The sequence below is a fragment of the Odontesthes bonariensis genome, chromosome 3, assembly GCF_027942865.1.
Source record: "Odontesthes bonariensis isolate fOdoBon6 chromosome 3, fOdoBon6.hap1, whole genome shotgun sequence".
In the NCBI taxonomy this organism is placed as follows: Eukaryota; Metazoa; Chordata; class Actinopteri; order Atheriniformes; family Atherinopsidae; genus Odontesthes; species Odontesthes bonariensis.
Genome location: NC_134508.1, coordinates 32,921,088 through 32,937,738, shown reverse-complemented (window position 1 = coordinate 32,937,738; position 16,651 = coordinate 32,921,088). Strand labels below are relative to the sequence as shown.

At 40.4% G+C, this 16,651-nt stretch overlaps 1 protein-coding gene across 2 annotated transcripts in view; it reads right to left on the bottom strand.

Annotated features, from left to right (window-relative positions):
- Positions 1 to 16,651, bottom strand: part of pacsin1b (protein kinase C and casein kinase substrate in neurons 1b) — a 40,682-nt gene that overhangs the window by 8,722 nt on the left and 15,309 nt on the right. The window contains exons 1-2 of one of the 2 annotated variants that reach the window (XM_075461617.1): positions 9,788 to 10,065; positions 3,939 to 4,064 (exon numbers count right to left, since the gene is read on the bottom strand). In XM_075461617.1, the coding sequence (XP_075317732.1) occupies positions 3,939 to 3,998 (60 nt within the window). In that variant the 5' untranslated portion in view covers positions 3,999 to 4,064; positions 9,788 to 10,065. Of the gene's footprint in view, positions 1 to 3,938; positions 4,065 to 9,787; positions 10,066 to 16,651 lie in introns of those variants that run through there. The other variant, XM_075461616.1, reaches the window with a different exon arrangement.

Below are 16,651 nucleotides of genomic sequence, written 5' to 3'. Positions count from 1 at the left end.
AAGTATATGGCATGCCCCCCTAAATGTTAGAGAGTGGTACTTGTGTAACCTTTTCTAAAGTTAACACAAAAGGATTTTCCTCAAATCGACCAGAAGCAATATTAAGATCTCCATCAGTAAAGATGTGAAAAGTGCATCTCAGGAAACATATCAGCAAATTAGGGCTTATTGTTGCCACCATACCTTGTGCCGTAACTACAAATGTCATCGTCCTTTTCTCCTTTTATTCACTGTCACGTCTCTCACTATCGAGTATGATGAAAAATATATTTAATTGTAAAAACTTACAGACTATCATAACATTAAAAAAAATGCTTTTGGTTATAGTCAGCAGTGCAACTTTTATAAATTTGCTGAAACTGTCAAGCTGCTTTGTACTTCTACTCTGACAAAGATCACAGTGTGAGATGTCGCTTCTGTATCCTTGCAGCCTGCAGGTGATGCACTGGAAAGGCAGGAGGGAACAGCAGGGAAGAGACGGCTGCTGCTGCTGTGTGAGGAGTTATGTAATGAAACAGGGAGTGGGTTAATGTCATATAATTTACAACTCTCCATGGACGCAGGAGCAGCAACCTCCCAGAGAGCTTGTAGTTTTGCCCAGAGACAGGAGTAGTGTACAGGAAGAGGCTGAAACCCCATGTTACTGCAGTCATTACACACCTTTTACAATGAATGCAAAGGAATGCGTCTTTTCCGAGAGCGTGACAGATATTTACCCATAACTCACCCTGAAAATGACATTTAACCAACCTCAAATTTAGACTAAATGAAAGCAGGCGGAGGACAAATTGTTTTCCACACCAGGCCTCCGCTTCCGCAGCAGCCAGCCGAGTCAGCGATCAGCTGGCAGCAATGCAGCAGCTCCACTGTAATGCAGTGAGTGAGTGATGAGGTGACTGTGTGCTGGAAGCAAACACCTCTGCTGCTCCTGCTGCTTTCTGAACATGCTGCCAGACTGAAGAAACGCCATGAGGAAAAAAGACAACGCGGTCTGAGAATAAACTGCTTCTAAAACCTGAACATGTGAAGTCGTGATATTTCTTTTCGATCTGAGGTACCCGCTGCATATATCCATCCTACATATTTGAATGTAAAGCGGAGAAGCGGCAGATGATGGATGGATGGATGCCATCATGAGTGAATGTTTTCTCTTATTTTTGAGATGAGGTGTCATGGTCATGGTCCACCTGTGGGTTTTGTTTTGTTATTTGTATCTTTGTTTTAGAGATGTCTCTTGGATATTCATGTTCTGAAAGCAACAGCAATTTGTGTCATATATTAGGGCTGCAGTATATATTAAAAACCGATAGGATAAGCACAGGTGTATCAATGAGGGCTGCATTCCACTGAGAGGAAGTTCTGCTTTTCTGCATCTTCTACAACTAAATATCATCCACAGGTGCAGGAGTGGAATGCAGCCCTCAGTTATACACCATGAACACCATATTAACCAATTAGTTGATATATTGCAAGTCATATTATCATTACAACATTCAACAATGAGATAGCATGTTTTTCTGATATGATGCAGCCCTACTGACAACATGTTGCATAATGAAACACCAACTGGGTGGTAGCTCAGCAAATCTGACGTTATGGACAGCACAAGGTTGCTGTATTTGGTTGGGAACATGTTGTTATTAACACCTGTCTCCACAACAGTGACATCAATTATATGACAAATATATGCGTACTTCATGGCTATTCATCTATCTAAATATGGCAGCTGTAACTAAGGAATGATTCAATACACTAATAATGAATTAGAATTACAGACAAAGAGAAATGACATATGTCAAAACAGCCATGGAGAACCTCACATTTAAATATTCAGAAAACTAAGCTCCATTACAACTTAACCTGAGCACATTTTCTCTTTAGACTGAAGAACTTGAGTTTAAAGCATGTTTTCTGTACTTATGTAACTAACAATTTCTCTCGTCCTGTTTCTCAGGCATAAAGAAAGATTACAATAACAAGCAGCGAAAGTTAACACCAGCTAATCTTAGCACACCGTGTCAGCTCCTGGCTCGACACGTTGTCTGTTTTTTAATCTGTTATCTACTTCTGGTGAACCATGTGACGAGTTTGTAGAGCATTACATGTGAATGAAAACTCTCTGTTGACAGTTCCAAGCAGTACAAAATGGCTGAATCACAACCTAGAGCTACACCTGCATCACTTTAGTGTTTATGTCCCCACTCACAGTAGGTGTACACCCGTGCTGTGTTTTAACTGTTAACCCGCTCAGTCACACACACCACACATATAGTGTTCCCTATATGGAGGACTCACTCGTGGGTAGAGTTACTAGTGACTTGTTGCCTACCGAACGAGTGGACAACTCAGGCACCGCACAGGCTTTTCTTTGTCCTCCTCTGGATTCCTGTCCTTGTTTTCCATGTTTCATGCCAAGCTTGGTTTTTTTATGCCACCACACCAAATTATGTGTTTGGGATTTTCCACTTTATGGACTTCCTGCCTCTGTAGCGCTTTTGTTTGTAGTTTGTTGCTTTTATTAGTTTGGTAATAGAAGTTCTTATTTTCCTCACCTGCCTCCAGCCTGTAAGTCTGCACTGAATCCGCAACTCCACAACTCACACCTGTGACAGAGAGTTCATCTATTCCGGGTTTGCACCTGCGAATATTCACTAGCTCTCATTCATAATAAATACGTGCCTCTAGTAACTTGTTGCTCAAATTACTTGTGACTGTTTGAAACAAAGGTTTGTAGTGATGTAATCTTGTAGGAGTAACCAAGAACAACACTGTCGCCAGCTGAGAAAAATAGTTACATAACTTTTGACATTCAGTATGTCAATATTTTGATTTATAATACAGAAATAGTTGCAATTTAGTCAGCTGTCAACTTCACAATACTTCACTGTATTTTGGTCACCATGTGACAGATATTCATTTTCAGCCTGGTGTCAAACCTATTTCTGTTAAAGGTCTTTTCATGTCAGACTCTGGTGTCATACCAGATCCTGACCTGCATAAGCCCACTCCATCACACAAAAGCTTGGCCCTCCTGTGTGGCAACTCATCACTGTTTGAGAGCCACACAATCAGCAATTGGCCATAACATTAACACCTCTAGTCTAATATCGAGTTGTCCTGCCATTCTGTCAGAAGAATTCTGACCAGTCAGAGCGTGGGTAAAGAACACCTGAGGCCGTCTTAGAGTGTTTGATACCAGGATGTTAGCAATAAATCCTTTGGGCCATGAGGGTTGGGGTCTTTGTAGATTGGGCTTGCCTCCCACAAATGCCAGATCAGATCTCATCAGGTTGGTATTTGGATGCTTTATCAGGTTTTTTTGAGTTCTTCTAAAGAAATTTATAGGCACCCACTACTACAGAAGCCTCCAATTGAATGGCAGTGCTTTGGCCATGTTGGGGCGTGACTAGTCTGCTAAACTTTTTGAGCAAGTGCCAATGCAACATCAGTGTGAATGAAAGGATGCAGTTTTAACCAGCAGAACATCCCTATTTAATGTACGCAAAGACTGCTAGGACACAACAGTTACACAAAATGAGTCAAGAGTGTTACTGCAGTGTCATTAGTTTTCAAGTCTTGTACTTATTTTACATACAAATTTCTTAACAGTCACAAAGGAGAAGATATGGCTTGCTTACTCAACTCGTTCCTAAATAATGGCAACAAGACGGAGCAGTTTATAGAAAAATTGTGTGGGGGCGTCATTATCTGATGTGTGACTATGGAGCATCCAGAGATCAGTAAGCCAGCCCTCTTGATAAATCTGTTATGCATGCTGTCGAGTACATGCCTGATTTATGTGTGGGTATGTGCCCACACACAGCTGATAAATGAGGCCAACATATTTCTTCTTCCTAGGTTCACTGCGAGTTTATCCCAAGGCAGTGTCACTTCCCAGTTAAGTTTAATCTGTCTGATGCCGTTGGCTGCTGTCTCACCTCCCAGAAGCTGTCTGTGGTCTCCTCCTGGCTGGCGGACTCATCGTAGGCTCCAGACATGGTCCCAGATTTGGCAGGCTGGCTTCAGGCTGTGGGGGGCTGCAGCAAAGTGACACTCCTCATGCACTGTCAGAGAGGACACGAACAAAGGAGTATAAACACTCAGACTGTCAATTGTGTGGCGAGCAGGATACTCTCAAGTTGCATAAAAACACATCAAAATTCTCTCTAATCTTATAAATCTTATTAGAAGCTGCCAGTAATGTTGCTAAATAAACAGTGTCTACAGCTACAATCAGTAACGCTTCTAAATAAAAATCCATGCTGTAATAACACTGTAAACTAAAAAATAAGTTAACATGCTTTGGTTCCAGCCTGTTACTGCAGCTGATGTGATCACAACTTTAGTCTAAGTGTTCGTTCAAGCTCTTAAATCACAAATCTACACTAATCTACAAGTTAATGCTGAATTTTTGTCACCAGTAAAAACATGGTCAACATGAAATATAGAAGATACATCACAGAAACACTTAATAACACTGAATAAATACAAATAAATTAAACAGTCTGGTACTTTGTGGCTAATGAAATGGCTGCTTGGTCTTCATGAGCTGTTGAATAAATATGAATATTATGCAAGCTCTTATGATTATCGTGACCTGGATGACAGAGAATCTGTTTGGTCTATTAATTATGCCTATTTATCCCAAAATCCCAGACAGTTCAATGAATTATCACTGCAAATCCCAGAGAAGCTCAAAGCTCAAAGCTGATGACCTGGAAACAACAAATTACTTTTTAAAAAAAGAAATAAGATTAAAAAATTGGAACATGCTGCTCTAAACTAAACTAATATTTCATTTTTGAACTATTCTATGACTAATTGTCAACCCAAAGGGAAAAAAGCTCGTCACAACATCCCAGGCAAGTTGAAAAGGTTATATAAAATTACAGATATTCGATTCATTTTCAGAATATCAGAGAACTGCATTAACACGTAGAGCTTTCCAGATAGAGTATATCGGTAATGATAAGTATTAGCACCGCTCAAACCAAAGTTCAAACCAAAGGAAACACAATAAGTGGCTGTTGTCAGGGGAAATCAAAAGTTGGCTTCCAGAATATCTTATTTTACACAATACTTCCCAAAAACTGATATCAGGTGAGCAGCTGTACTTTGAAGCCCACAATCCCTTCATAACCAGACTGCTTCAGGCTATCTCACTTGCTGCTCCCCTGAGACTCAATAGATATAACAATTGGCTATTCATTTTCAAACGTAAAGACTTAGCTAACTGTTACAGAACAGAGATACCTAATTGGAGAGTAATTTTCGCCTGTGACATGATTGTTATTGATGGCTCAAGAGCTGAAATTAACAAATTAGGGCATGAAATTATAGAGTAAAGCTGGAGAGGCTTCAGATCTGTCTGTCCATCTAAAAGAGGGCAGTGATCTATTTCTAATCGTCTGCAAACACTCAGGGTAATAACTGACACAGGCAGACTAATAACACTGATACTATCCTGGAGCTGCCGCAGCTTGACGCCCACCTCCATCAACTCAGGTTCATTTCAAAGCCGACACTGCAATTTCAAAATGAGCTACGTTGTTAAACGGCCCCACGACATGCAGAAATTTGGGTTGGTTCTCACTGAAGCATAATTACTTGCTTCTAATGCCATAAAGATGTCACGGTTTTATAACACCTACTCACAGATACTCAAATAAGTTTCATTCCTTTAAGCCTAAATAAATAACATCAATGTTAATTTTAATAAAACATTTGTCAGATTTTGATGATCAACCGTGATTCATGATGAGAATACAGTTAAACCCCCGATTAAAGATGGGGTAGGGGTTCTTTTTCTGGAGCATTTTTTTTACATATTGCTTGAAATACTCTTCACACCCCCATTGCAACCAATTAATTAAAAGTTTTGACACAAATATGAAAAGTTTTAGTGGCCTCTAGAACGTACAATCTAGGAAAAACACTATCCAATCATACTGAACGGACCGTTCACAATGATTGGATTCTGATGCCGTCTATCAAACTGCAATCTGCTCCTCCCTCCCCCTCCTTCCCCCTGTGCGCGTACCCTGCTCCGTGAACGAATCACGCGTCCAGAAGCTTGGCAGGAAGCTAAACTAGAGCCAGCTTGGCTAGCACCTAGCATTATTAAACGTATATTTAGCATATACTAAATACTAAATACGGCAACGATCGATGCTTGCTGTCAGAACAGCGCTCATGCACCTTCGTGCTTGTTCATTTACTCTCGAGGCGTGGCTTCGGGGGGAAAGTGAAGAAAAGGGTCGGGACTTTTTACCTGTGTATTTTCAAAATGCAGCTTCGCTGGACTCAAAATCCAGGATCTCCTACCCTACCTTTAAATCAAATTTGATCATTTGGTTCTCATGATCTGTCTTGCTCAGTACTTCAAATACAAAACAATATTTAGCCCACTTGATAGTCTCGGTTATATTTTAGAGTCTGTCGCTATTTGGAAAAAAAAAATAAAATAAAATGCTCATGATTCTTCTTGCACTGGGGGCATAAAGGGATTTTGTGTCCAGTGATAACCTGCTGATGCAGAATAGTTGGCGATGCCTGATCAGGTCAGTGGAGCTGACCAATCAGAGCTTACTAGGATCTTTTTAGAGGAGAATGGCTATCTTAAATTCTGGCTTCTGGTGAGAGGAAACAGCTGAAACACAGCTCAAAAGAAAACAGGCAAAATGTCGGCTGCAACCATGTTTGGTAGATTTTTCAGTGACTTTACTGAGTCAGCCTGAACCTGAGTCATCTATACCACTCTGTTTAGGTATGGAATGCTCACAGTGAGTACTTGTTATGCCAATACTTAACTTTTACTATAAAGTGATACCTTATCTATTTTCTAAGAAACATTGATTCTTATCATACTTGCCATGGAAATGAAAAAATGCAAAGAAACAGTTCTTCCACTTCTTGATGCATGAGAAAGGTTAAAAGGTTTAAGGAATATTCCCAAATGAATATCCCGGGTCTTAGACTTTTTAATCATGGCAGGTTTGTTTCATAATGACTTTGCATTCATCACCTCTTGCTACAGAGACTTAAAAAATACAAAATCTACAAAAAAATATAAAGATCAAAATAATTTGATAAGAATAATTTAAAAGGTAACAGATCAAATCGCTGCACAGCAGAACATATGCATGCAGTTATGTGACAAAACATGTTTCAGATGTTTATGCATTTCAGATACTGAGAAGCACAAATCACAGGTGTTACACAACTCATACAGATGTTTCCACAATGCGCCAACGAGAATAGACATCAAGATAAAATGCAAAGTGAGTATGCAAATGAACTGGGAGACAAACAAGAGACAACAAAACAACGACAGGGGTTTTGTGACAGAGCTATTATCTGTTAAGGGAAATGCCATCTGCGGAGACAACAGGTTTCACAGAGCCACGGCAGGAATATTAAATATCAATGAAAGGAAGACAGCGAGAGCATTTGATAAGGGGTTGATCTGTAATTTTGTGTTGACAGATTGACATTCCTGCAGCATGCCTTCATTAAATGAGCAAAGATGCAGAGATGACAAACTTTGTATGGTAAATCAATACCTCACCAATTTGAGAAACATGCTTAATTGCTTTCTTGTTGATCAATACTGTTGTCATGCCTGTAGCTAAATGTGAGGCTAAAAACTTGGCTTTGCGAAGAGTGGAAACAAGGGGAAACAGCTTCCATGGCTCTTTGGAGAGGGAACAATCCATCTGTTAGCACAACTAAAGCTCTTGTCTTGGTTTTTGTTTTCGTGTCATATTTCAGCTGTTTGTTAAAGGACAAACAAACCTGATTCAATGTGAATGTCTGGATATTTTATGGTTTTTAAGACAGAACCTGTTTAGTTTTCTCTCTGGATCAATATGTGAGATTTAGAGACATCTACAGGCCAAGCTGCAGATTGCAACACACTTAACAGATCCCTATATCCTCTATCATCTCAATCAAGGTAAAACTCTTAAATCCTCTAAATTCATAAAAAAAATCAAAAGGTCCCCTCTCGAGCCAGTGTTTAGGATCTCCATCCTGTACTCATTTACTCTACAAAAATGGCAGATGCTGTGAAGGAGGACCAATGCTTTCAGTAAATACTCTCATTGCCCGATGTGAGTCATGTACGCCTGAGTGTACACATTTATCAAAAGTCAGAAACTTGATTGTTCCGCTAAAACAAACTGGACCGAAGATCTAATAATGAGGCTGTTGACACAGCAGGCTATTTTCTATATTATACTCTGCAATTATTTGCTGTAAACCTTATATGTAGCTTGTTGTGTTATACAGTAAATAAAGGCAGGTTTTTTTTGGTTCATCCAGTGTTTCTCCACATATCCAGCACTGCCATTAGTCCTGAGCTAGGTCAATTTGCAGCATTTGTCCCCAGGCAGAAAGATGATGCTCTGTATGTGATGTAATTTGCGATCCAATAGGCTAAAGAGGTCAGTCATTTGGTTATTCAAATAGTTTCCTGTTGTGCGTGTGAGACACATACTGAGTAGTGACTGGTCATTTACAGATAAGGTGTCTCCTTAATGTCTCCTTCTACGCCAACGAAAACAAAACAATTATTATTTTTATGTAATTCTACTCAGTGAAAACATAGTTATGAATATTACATGCTATTTGGCAAATAGATCCCTAAATGTCACACATTACGACTTTCATGCATGATGATAGGGTAAAAGTACATTAAAATGCCTTTTTTTCCCCTGAAACATTTAGTAAAGTCTGAAGAAATTTAACAAAAAATACAAGCTGTGAAGCATCCAAATAACATCCAAGCACTTAGCTCATAGGTCTCTTTCACTTTGGAAAATTGAGGGCATCAGCTCATTAAAAGACTGGATTAGTGCCTCATGATCTTGATAATAATAAAACAGAATTCGAAAGGCCAGAAATATTAATGAGAAACAGTTTGATGCAGAAGACAGATATGGAACAATAGAAAGGGAAGCAGCAGTGATGTGTTTTGATGGGAGGTCAGGGGGAGGGGTGGGAGCTGCACGGGTATTTGGGTCAACCACGGAATAGAGGATGGAGCGACACTTATCACAATGAAGGGCAGATGTGAAATGTGGAAGTAAGTTGGCACACATAGCAATCCAAAAGCAATCAAAAATACTTGTTGAGAAGTTTCCGTAGCAGTCTCCCCCAACAGATCGAGGCAAAACAAATGCTTCAGCAGCAACGCAGCGTGCAGAGTAAGCTGCAGGAGTGGGACTTTATCATGCTTGGTTAAGCCATTAGCTACATGCTGAGAGAGGGGCTTTTGTTCAGGGTAGCCTTTGCTTGGCTTATTTTGAAGGCAGATCCCAGTATATGAAAACAATCACCAGCTACTTTCTTCCACTTTTATCAAAGCCGACATGTAGACATAAAAATGAGACGGAAACAATAAAGTGAAACTAACTGTAATTTTAAATTAAAGTATAGTACTGCTGAGGTTTTTTAATTGTAGACAAACAATGAAATACCTGCCCACACAAACACCGACAATCAGTAGCAGCACCCTCCAAGGTTTAGTTGTACTTTTGTACTGCTATGACTCGCCATTTATTCTTTACCCTCTTTTAAAAGCAGTCTCCATCCAACCTCCACAACCTCACAAACAAGCAAAAGCATCTTAAGTCCCCATCCATCGAAAGCAAGTGCTCAGGCCATTGAAGAGGAGCACAACTCCCTGTGCTACGAGCCGGTAGCATCAAAACATCCAAAAGAGTAAAACCCCAAGACAAAGGCTGCAGAGGAAACGCAGCCCCCCACAAAAGCAACAAAAGCCTACCTCCAGTCCTTCATGAACAGCGCTAAGGCTACAGCTAAGGGAAAAGAGACACGTGGGCTCCTCCAGCAGGCAGCCTCATCGCCTCCCCTGCTGTCTGTTGATGTTTGCTCGGCGCTGCCTGTCGTCCTGACGGTGCATCAGCGTGCAGAGCAGAGGAAGAGAAACCAGTCACCCTAACCTGTGATCTTGGATTTTTTTGCCTGGAGCGCTTTGCAAAGTTTAAATGTCTTTCTCAGTGACTGGTGGATAATCCTCTGGTGCTGTGCTTTCATGGCTCAGAGCAGCAGGCCAGAGAGGAGGCAGAGAAAAGGGGGTGGGGTAGGTGAGCTGTGGCTCATGAGTGGCACCCGAGATGCTTTGGTGATGATGTGTGAGGCGTTTAATGACCTGAGTTTGGATGGAGCATAAAGCTTTCAAGTTTAATTTTGGGGGATCATTTCTAAGGTAAATTATTCAACAGACCACAGATATCAAAACGCAGATGATAAATTCCTCTCCTTTACCTAATATATGCATAGCATCTAGCTTATTTAGAAATATAACTGTGAAGACAACATGCTTCCTCCCCCGCTGCTCTAATTTGTTCAGATATCTGTACAAAATGAAATGCTGAAACTAAAAGAAAGTCTGCACAGATTTACACTGTTAAAACAAGTGAATGAGCATGACAATGAATTTAATAGGTACTTCTGTGCACCCCCAGTAAGATTGTAATCATTTATGTGATCTGACAGCTACTGACCTTTGACATGCAGTATATCACAGAAGGTGTTATAACTTGTGTATTCACAAGTGTGCAAGAGTCCAGGGAGATTCTGATTAGAGTAGTCAAATTATATGTGCAAAGCTCTCTACAAAGAGCCACGTCCCCACAAGAGCTACATTTATGTAGCAGAGTTTTAAACTCAAAAGAACTCGGCTTGTTGTTATCACCTGGTTTCAAATAAATCAAGTTGCATAATTCCAACAGTAGATGGCTGTATACTTTATATTGTGCATGGCTGTAATAAACAGAGTAGCGATTGCGAACCACAAAAAAAAAAAAAAAAAAAAAAAAATCAACAGAATTCTTTTCAACTCCTGTAATCATTTATACTCATTTATACTAGGATCGGCCATGTTTTTGTCGAAAAACATATTTGTTCACGTGATCAGTTCACCAGGGCTATGTCATAACGGAGTCACGTTGGAGTAAGAGTTTACATCTGCCCATATGTATGTCAACTCTTAAAAAAAACAACTCAGGTGAGCATATAAACCTATTTAGCAATAAAGGTTTTTTCAGAAATTGCCCTTTTTATCCACATTTTTCTTATGTGCAAATTCAGAGCACTGGTGGAAGAAACTGACTCATGACTTTTAATTTTGCTAGCAGTACAAAGTATAAAGACCAACAGGTTGTCATACATGCATTTACATATTTCAGACTGTCTTTAAATGGTATCAGACAGTTATAATAGGTTATGTCTCTCTGCAAAGCTTTGTATCTGAGTGAAGTACCTGGAATATTTCAAGGATGAGGGCAGAATTTTAAAGCGTCCCTGGTAGCATGAGTAGCATCCCACTCCCTCCGTGCCATAAAAAAGATCCCTTAACAAATGTAAGATTACTAAAACGTTGGGTGGAGCACATAAAGGGTGGAGGCGACCCTGAGGCAGATGTACAACATGTAAGCTGTCTGGAATTTTCATGGTGTCCAGAGAGTACGCCTGTGCTGTTGACATGGCAGCCATAAAATGATAAATAATTAACTCATGACGGAATTCAAAGCAAATGTTCTGCTGTAAAACTGAACTCCTTGTAAGAGTTTGATCCCCAACCAACTGAAAATATAATTGATACCCTTATTAAGCACCTCAAATCCTCAGTAACTGACAATTGTCTGCCTTTTTTGAGGACATTCCACTGCCATTATTAACTCATTCAAACACCAGTACTTGCTGGTTACAAGCCCAGTAATAACTGAGAGAGACCTCTGTCACGGTCTCAGCTGCAGAGTGATCACTCTGCCAACCAGACCAGCATGAATCACAGCCCGACAAGACCGAGAGCAGCGAGGGCAGCTGTGGATGTCTGCTATTCTCTGAGGAGAACTGTGATCTGAACAGGACAGGTGGAGACAGGACAGGCAGGCCGCTTCATTCCCAATGTCATGTCCTCGCCCTTATTTTCAAGGATCCTAATTTTCCACAGCTCGAGATTGTTTTCCACATTAAACATTGCATTTAGGCCATCCAATCCGATCTTCTTTTGATAACTTGTCGAATTGCTTTACGGTTACTTTCACTGAGTCTTCCCTTAAACTGTGTGGAGTTCCCGTGGTGACGCCTGCCACCCGCTCTGAAAACTGTTGATTCAAACTGTCTCTGGCTGCACTGCATCCCTTTATATCCTGTTCCTACATACCTGGAATAAGTTTACAGAAGAAGTAAATTACACAAGGACAAAACTGTGCACTAACACACAAGATGATTCATGAGTATAGTCTCTCAAAGATGGTACTCAGGTTTTATGTTTAAGGGCCACCACAAGAAATGCAACCACGCACACGTATATTGCCACCTTTTTACCGTGAATAGTAGCTGTAAGTTTTGTTTGAAATCCCAGTTAATTGGACAGAGATCAATCAATAATTCATACTGTCTACAGCATCCTCATCCACAGACACGCACCCTCTCTGTGGAGCTTCCCTCTGAGCACACACACTTCCTGTACAATGAGATCTTGGCTACATTATTCAAATGCAGCTCTTTCTCTCTCCCTCAGGAGAAACTTGCTGCTGCTGCCCTCATCACATTCAAGTCCTATATATAGAGCCATGTTCATCAATAATTCACAGGGCTGTGTAAACAGATAGAGGAGACGACCAAAATGACTCGTGTGCAGAAACTCTTAAAGGGTTGATGCAATCTCACGTCACCTGAGTTATCACACAAAGAGAAAAATTAGGATACAGTCGCAAAGTGATAAGTTTTCGTGTATCATCTATCTAACACCGCAAGGACAGATGGTTATTTTGTCACTATAAACTGAACAGTTAAAATGAACTACGAAGCTCTAGCCGTGTAAAATACCCTTGATTCTCTGATGTCTTAGCTGAAAAGATGAATTTTTGGAGGTAAATTAAATGTGAGGCACTTAACCCTAATCTATTATCACAATGCTGATGTTGTGCTTTTCTCTGGTACAAATGTGCTTAAATGTTTTCAGAAAACACTTCAGCAGCTCAAAATGATCAGCCAAAACAAGGCAAGCTGACAACATAAACTCCTCTTTATTTTTAATATTCATGTGTTGTCAGTATTAGACACAAAGTAGACTGAAATATGTGCTCGATGGCCCTCTTTTTAGCATCTTAGCCCTGAAATTGTGCAGTCATTGTCTAATTGACCAGAGGGAGCAAAAGGTGATCGCTAGCTTGAAGGCGAAAGATCCACAAAAGAAATAATGCCTCAGGGGATCAACAACTTGTAGGCTATATTGGCTGCAAAACCTTTACAATCTCTCAAAGGTTCAAAAATGACCAAGGTTCAAATATTTGTAATCAGTGAGCATTGCCTGCAGCTGGTAATGTGAACTGATATCAAGTCACCAACATCATACACATGTGTCTATATCTGTTGTTGTAAATAGAAGTCATGGCAGAGAGGAGAGAGCAGTCGCTCATACATGTAAAGTAAAACGGTAATAACAAGACTAGTTCAAATGTCTGTAACACTGAACCATCTTTCTAGGCAACATGGGATTCACTTCCGGGAGCGCCACATGTTTGATGCTGCTACTGATACTGGCAGCGCAAGTACACCTGTAAACTACCAAAAACTCATCTGTGAGCGACAAGAAGAATCCTGCATTAAAAGGACCGTCTCAACATGCTTAACACATTTTTCTTTAACTAAGAAAGCTTAAATGAAAACAATATCATCTCATTTACTCCATTTTAGATAGCTGACCAAGTGACTGTTGCTACGGCTAACATTAGCTCGCAGGCTACTGACAGTTTGGGTCAAGTGATGAGTGATAAAAAGGTGCCTAAATGCCACCGCGCTGTCACAAGAAACTGTTGTGAAAAGGCAGTAGAACACCCACGTTTTCAGTAGGTTTGCCTACGTAGTATATTGCAGTCTGGAATAAAAATAAGATGTTCTAAAAAGTAGTTTTATGAGATGTGGGGCTAAAATGATTTACAACTGTCGAGTTACGTGTTGATATTCCTCTCTAATCAGTTTAGCATTTCGTTCACATTATCTGGACAAGAAAGACTCTAAACACAAAGTTTACTCTGGTTAGCAGCTGCGTTGATGCTGAAATCTTGTTGTACTGTACCTGTTCCCTTATAGAATATCTGGTGAAGGATCAAAAACCAAATCAATTCAAGCAACATCAACATGACATTGGTATCAATAAATTCTTATCAATGGCAAAAGCAAAATCCCTCATGAAGAAACTAGAGATTGAAAACAACAGTGGCAACAACAAGCACATCATTTAATTAGAGAACAGTTGCCAAACCTGGTGTGTCCTCTTTGTAGCAACTCAGTCCTCTACAGCGTCACCCCCAGTAGTTTCTGACAGATTTTGAGAGAACTGACACGTCTCCGCTCACCTGCAACTATGACACACCCTGCAGTCAAGCATGCCTCTACATGCACACACACACACACACACGGCAAGAAGGAACTTTGACATGTCTCTGAGAAGACACTTAAAACCATCAATAATTAACTAGCTGTGTGGGAGGAAGGAAGGGTGGCAGCACTGCCTGGTCATTCCTTAAAGAGTGCCTCACAGTCAGATAGAAGTGAGTAAGAAAGTTAGCCTATTTATCATGGAGCTTAGGATGAGAAGGAAGGACAGATAGAGGAGACTGTCACACAGGTGGTCAGATAAAGCCTATTCTGTTCAGAACAGACAGGGGTATCAGTTCAGCCTCGCTGCATCAAAAAAAAAAAAATCAATACAGATGCTCTGATGTGGAGGTTAAATACGCCGAGTGACAGTGTTTTTTAAAATGATCCAGAAAAAATTTAAAGAAAGAATACAGACACCCTCAAAACAGCAAAAATAATGACAGGATGACTCAGGGCAGTGTCGTCACAACATGAGTCACGCACAGCAGTGGACAAACACCTGCAGAGACACTGATTCTTCCCTCAAACCCTCCAAGTGATGGAAGAGTCCCAGAGAAGCAGTCTATCCACACAGACAGATGCTTTCTTCCCTGATATGTGCCATCTGTGCGTCATCTAATCATGTTCCTCCCGGCGGGGCTCACTCCGTTTGACCCCAGTGTTATATCCTATTACTGCGGGAAGTAATTTATGACTAACATGCAGACAAACAGGACTGAGAGGGCAGCAGGTCTGCTCTTTTGACCCCCACACAGAAAATCCAATCTCAGAAATGTATTGGGTTTTTTTTCATGATGCAATTTCACAAAAGCTTTTTTTATTGTTGTGGTAGAGCAATTAGGTAACAAATGGACCCACGGTCACGCATTGTGAAAATGAGCCAGAATTTATTTGGAAAGCAACAAGTCCTTGTGGGTGAATTTATTCAAAATCTCACTAAGATAACAGTGTTAAAACTTTTATGTTCATTTTCACAAATATAACCAGATGAACAGCAATAATAAGTGAGTTATTGGGGTGCTGCGAAGTGACCCTTGCCTCATATTTGACAGATATCAGATTGTGGTGCTTGATTAAGATCTTGAAACTGATGAGCCTTTAAGAAAAGCAAAAGGTTGACACCTACGGTAACATAAGTAGCTTAAGCTGCAGATCTCCATTGTAGATGCAAATAAAAGGAAATGTGATGGAAATCAATAAAGCTTGGTATAAAAGGGATTCACATTAATCTTATTCATCAATGTAGGCTTTATTTAGTCACCATTCTGGACTTTAACCAAATGAACATGCATGTAGATGTGAAACACTATTGAGAGTTCAAGGTGGAGTCCATTTCTTTAACTTTGGGGTTTCAAGAATTCAAACAAATCTCTTGGGGCAAGAGTGGAGGGCCTCAGTGCTCTGCATCCTAGCTTGTTTGTAATCAATAACCTCCCTTTGCTCTGCGTGGAGAGGCAGCATGGACAGGGAGTTTATTGAAGCTTCTGGTTCAGCTGCTGGAGTCAAATTGTGCACACGCTCTGAAGCCTGAATGAGCCAAGCTGACGCTGGGCAGGGTTCTCAGTGGGAGAAAATGGAAGTGACTCATTCAGAGACAGTGCAGCTGCTAAAAGCTATGAGAGGTTCCCATGCCCACATTCACACACAATAAAAGCCTCTGTTGTTGCTCTCATGAATGAAAACTCTGCAGGCTGTTAGAGGTGAGATCCACTCAAAGAAAGCACCGTCGTGTTGCACTGGAGTGATTGAAAGCTATGCAGGCAGCAGTTAAATCAGCAAAGTGAAAACTCTGGATCATTAAAGTCACAATGATGTACTGAACATCAGTTCTAGATATGGCTCATATTTCTTTTTGGAGACAGAATCTATAGCATTTGTGTTGAGTTTGCATGTTCTCTGGGTATTCCGGCTCCCTCCCACTGTCCAAAAACATGCATGTTAGGTTAATTGCTGATTCTGAATTCACCCAAGGAGTGAGTGTGAGCGTGCATGGTTGTTTGTCTCGTTTGCATCTGTTTGCGACCCATCCAAGTTGTGCTCAATGGCAACTGGGACAGGCTTCAGCCCCTGTAAATACTTTAATGTAGCTGTCTCACAAAGAGTCAACAAGTCAGAGTTAAAGTCTGCAGAGAGAAAATGCAATCATTTTGATAATTAGGTGTTCCTAAATAAAAATATTTCACAGAAAATAATTAAACACATCAATCAATGATAAAAAGAAAGTGCTGTATGA